Here is a 4,326-nt window from a genome sequence, read left to right on the forward strand (position 1 = left end):
AAAATTATAATTATTATTTTTAATTATAAAACAGTTAAATAATTTGTAAATAACACATTCTGGAATCCATTGTTTTCCCGCCACCTCAATAGTCAATCCAAACAAACGTAAGCGTCTAAGAGAGCTTTATTGCTTGGGATGAAATTAATGTGGTATGTAAAACGTGGCAATTATATGACGTCAAAGCCCAACATGGCACGGTTTGGGTGAAGAATCCGGTTTGAACCGGATAGAAGGCGTTGGTTAAGGGTAGTTTTGGAAGAACGATGCTGCTGGTATATAACGAGCGGGACATCGATGAGATCGGTTTAGGGCGTAATAGAAAAAACCGAAGCCGTACGAGAGGGCTCTTTCTCGGCCGAGCTAGCTTATCACCAAATCTTCAAGGTATCATCTCTCTCAGTTTTGCACAAACCCTAGCTTCCTTGTTCGTCTCTCTGATTGATCACGTAAAAAACCTGTTCAATTTGTTGTGTTTGCGGGTTTCGTCTTTAAGCTTGCTTTTGTTTTAGTTTTTGCATCACTTGTTTGGGAAATTTTCACTGTAGATGGATCGGTACCAGAGAGTGGAGAAGGCGAAAGCGGATAGCCCAATTGACGAGAATGAGATTCGCATTACTAGTCAGGGAAGGATGCGCAGTTATATCTCTTATGCCATGAGTCTGCTTCAAGTATGTACTCCTGTACTTTTTTTTTTTTCTAATTAGCTTCATTTGCTATTTTTGGTATTTCCCCCACTTCATTGTTGTGATTTTTTGCTCACGTTAGATTTTAATTGATATTGGTCATTATATGTGGTCTGGGAAAGTAGCATTTGGTTGTGTATATACGTGACGACGATGCCGTAATTAAAAGAGTTTGTGAAATTTTGAAGCCAAAATTTGGATGTCTTGAAGCTGGTAGGAGTTTTCTAATCATGCTATTCCTAATGGTCTATTTTATGGATTAGGGGGCTTCGGCTGTTAAATTTAATGATATTCATATAATTAATTAATCAAACTGACGCTCCATTTGATTAATTCGAATTATGTTTGGAGGAACAAGCGTTGCCTATTGTGCAAGTTCCCAGAGCAGAGCAGTAGGTTGAAAGCACCATACTATTTCTGGTTCTTGGTTTAATAGTTTCAGTTGCCTTGACTTTTAAGGTCTTGTTTGTTCTTTTATGCCTAATTTTGCAGGAAAAAGGGTCCAATGAGATTGTATTCAAAGCCATGGGAAGAGCCATCAACAAAACTGTGACTATAGTGGAGTTAATCAAGGTTATTTTTTGCTCAGCACACTTGCTAAGTTACTGGAAGTTCATTACTGAGCTTCTTGCTGCTTAATCATTAATGACAATGTGCTCTTTTCTACTTGTAATGCAGAGAAGAATTGTAGGTCTCCATCAGATTACAGCAATTGGATCCACAGACATAACTGATATATGGGAACCCCTTGAGGAAGGCCTACTTCCGTAAGAGTAGTTTGGAAAAGAAAATTTCATTGCCTACTGTTCTTTTTGTATGCATGTGCTTTCTGTTACTACAATTATGATGATGACGGTTGTTTTTATCAATGCAGTTTGGAAACCACAAGGCATGTTTCAATGGTTACAATTACTCTTTCCAAGAAGGAACTGAATACATCTGCTGTTGGGTGAGTAATATAAACTAGTTTCTTTTGACCTTTAAATTCTTTCACAGTGCATCCTTTTTGAAGAAACCATGTGATAGCATAATTAGGCTGGCTCTGAGTTTTTGGATGTGAACTGTGATATTAATTTTTTTGACATTATACCAATTGCGGATGTTATAGCAAGTGAATATCGATGCTAAGTTCATGAGATATTATTTACTGGTTTTTAGAGACTTTATACTACACTTTTGAGTTTTTTTAAATTTTATTTTTATTGGTGTGTTCTTTAGTAATTTATGTGTATGTAAGATGTCGGGACTGGTGAAGTTCTTGTTTATGATGTTTATGTGCCATCTGGAATAGAAAATTAATGCCTTTTGGGCAGTCTGATACTTTTTGATAGATAATTGAAGTTAGTGTTAACTATAAATTTGTTATCACTCATGAAGATTACCTTGTACAGGTACCAGCCTCCATTACCTGCAGAACTGGTGAAGGGATCAGTAGAATTTGATTTTGAAGGAGGTTATGCTTGTTTATGGTCTATATACAATTCTCAATTATCCAAATTTTGCATTTGCTCATAGTTGAGTTTGTGCTGCAGAGGGCTCACCAAATGGCCGAGGAAGGGGCCGTGGTGGTAGAGGGAGGGGAAGGGGTAGAGGTATGTCTATATTGGTTTTGAGGTCATGTTTTATTTAAAATTTTCATTTAATATTTTATTGTCTCTGTTTGTTGCTCTGAAACCAGAATTTAGTAATCTTGTTTTGCAGTTAAACGTAGTTTGCTTTCTTGGTGTGTTAATATAGTTCTTGCTAACTTGGTTCTTTTTTCATTTATTTAAAGTAAGATCTTGTTTAACACTGGTGGTGGTTTGTAGAATTGGGAGTTTCTATTATATATTGCAAAATTGATTCAAGAAATGCTTTTTTTGCTAATTTGAAATCTGAATTGATGGAAGCTTAAAAAGAAAGGGTAGTTCCTGACTTTCTTTATTGATTTTTCATTATATTAACATTTCTATTCTTACTTCAGGAAGTGGATTTATTGCCGAGTATGAAGATGGTGGTTGGGATAGGAACAGGGGCCCTAATAGGGGTAGGGGTAGAGGAAGGGGATTTAGTTCCCGTGGTCGTGGCAGAGGAGGAAATAATGGACCTCGTAGTGACATGCAGCAAGATGGAGGATACAGTTATGATGCACCTGCTCAATCCAGTGGTATGTTCACCCCCACCCATTTTTTCACACCTGTGATTAATGTTAAGTTTATGCTTTTCTTTAAGTGTTTGTAGGATGGGTTCTAGGGTATGCTCTATAGTTTAGGCTTCATCCCTTTTGTCAGCTGCTTGCTTGCTTCATTATTGGCTTTTCCTCGAAAGTCATATCATAATTCAGACTAGTTTGAACAAAATTTTCCTTGACCAATATGATGCTTCTAAAAAGATGACCTGTATAACTGTCACGCTACTGGTGTAAGAATGGCAAGCGACACATCTAGACAATTGTTCTAGTAAACTGTTTTTCAACTATTAATTCCTACATAACTTATTCGTTGATTGTAATAGTTGCTTGTATAAGAATCATAATATAGATGCTTGCAACTATATAGATTTGTTATGAAGGGCAGGGGGGTGGTTTCTATCCTCTTCATACTTAGAATTTGAAGATGGGGCTCCTGCCTTTAGATTTGTCCAAACACAACGTTTTTGCCAATTATGTGGAAGTATATATGTGGTTTATTGAAAGCTGATAATGATCTATCACGTTGTAGGCCGTGGCCGGGGAAGAGGCTATCGTGGAAGGCCCCGTGGATTTAGATCATCAAATGGGCTGATCCAGGTGGCTGCATGAGATTCTTGTTCGGCTTCCTTTGAATGGAGTGCTGTTAACCATCCGTTATCATAGTTAACAATATTCTTTTTTATTCATTTTCCAAATTTCTCCCTTTGTCCGAATTAGGAAATTTTAGGACATATTCAGGTGCAACCCTGTTAGGCTAAGCCTTTGTAGCTTTTTGCCTTGGGCTTTTAGGTGTAGGAGTGGTGCTCGAGGCCTTAAACAATTGTAATGTTTCTTTTTTCTGTTTCTTTTGAGCAGTGCATTCTTTTATTTTTATGTTTGGGCTCATTGTGGTCAGGCAGGGTTTGATTATTACCTTTTTGATGCTATGATGCTTAACTTAGTGCTTGGTTCCATTTTGCTACACTCCGAGTAAACTGGGTGGTTGGACCAGTGAACTGAAAATCAAACAGGGAATTAAACTGGTGTGAATTTACCGAGCAGTTGAAGCGGTAAACTGAATGGATTGGGTCAAATAGCGACGATAATCAAAGTACATTTAAAATAAGTGTAAATATTTATTACAATACATTGGAGTGGAAGACAATTTATTGTGGCAGTGAATAGTTCAACTGCTATTGCTATTGCTATTGGTTATCTTATGGGGACCCAAAAAAATATTGTCAAAGGGGTGTAAGCGGGCGGGCTTCGTGAAAAAAAAAATGGTTGGACAAGGTTGGCAGAGAATCTCTCTGCTAGTATACGCCTTGCAGCCGGGAGTACCAGACTGGAGATATTAATTTGCTTCACAAATGAGGCTGTACCCTCTAACTCTTAGAATTTGTGTCTTAACATGCACAATAAGGTGTTTGAGCTTTGTGGTTCCCACCAAATACGCATAAGTAGAGAGAAAGTGCTGAAAAGTGAAGAGAA

The 4,326-nt window shown here is 37.5% G+C and overlaps 1 protein-coding gene across 1 annotated transcript; it reads left to right on the top strand.

Annotated features, from left to right (window-relative positions):
• The first annotated feature begins 253 nt into the window (after nucleotides 1-253).
• On the top strand, nucleotides 254-3,729 carry LOC110614626 (ribonuclease P protein subunit p25-like protein). Its single transcript, XM_021756219.2, has 9 exons — nucleotides 254-387; nucleotides 549-671; nucleotides 1,179-1,259; nucleotides 1,365-1,453; nucleotides 1,561-1,635; nucleotides 2,078-2,139; nucleotides 2,219-2,278; nucleotides 2,650-2,832; nucleotides 3,386-3,729. Exons 2-9 carry the CDS (start codon nucleotides 549-551, stop codon nucleotides 3,463-3,465), a joined length of 753 nt encoding a protein of 250 aa, XP_021611911.1. The 5' UTR covers nucleotides 254-387; the 3' UTR covers nucleotides 3,466-3,729.
• Nucleotides 3,730-4,326: the final 597 nt, after the last annotated feature.

This window comes from Manihot esculenta, chromosome 5 (assembly GCF_001659605.2).
Source record: "Manihot esculenta cultivar AM560-2 chromosome 5, M.esculenta_v8, whole genome shotgun sequence".
NCBI classification, from domain to species: Eukaryota; Viridiplantae; Streptophyta; class Magnoliopsida; order Malpighiales; family Euphorbiaceae; genus Manihot; species Manihot esculenta.

Coding starts and splice junctions, on each gene's coding strand:
- LOC110614626 (XM_021756219.2), top strand. CDS start 549: ATGGATCGGTACCAGAGAGTGGAGAAGGCGAAAGCGGATAGCCCAATT. Junction 1,454..1,560: donor CTTGAGGAAGGCCTACTTCC/GTAAGAGTAGTT, acceptor TTATCAATGCAG/TTTGGAAACCACAAGGCATG. Junction 2,140..2,218: donor AGAATTTGATTTTGAAGGAG/GTTATGCTTGTT, acceptor TTTGTGCTGCAG/AGGGCTCACCAAATGGCCGA.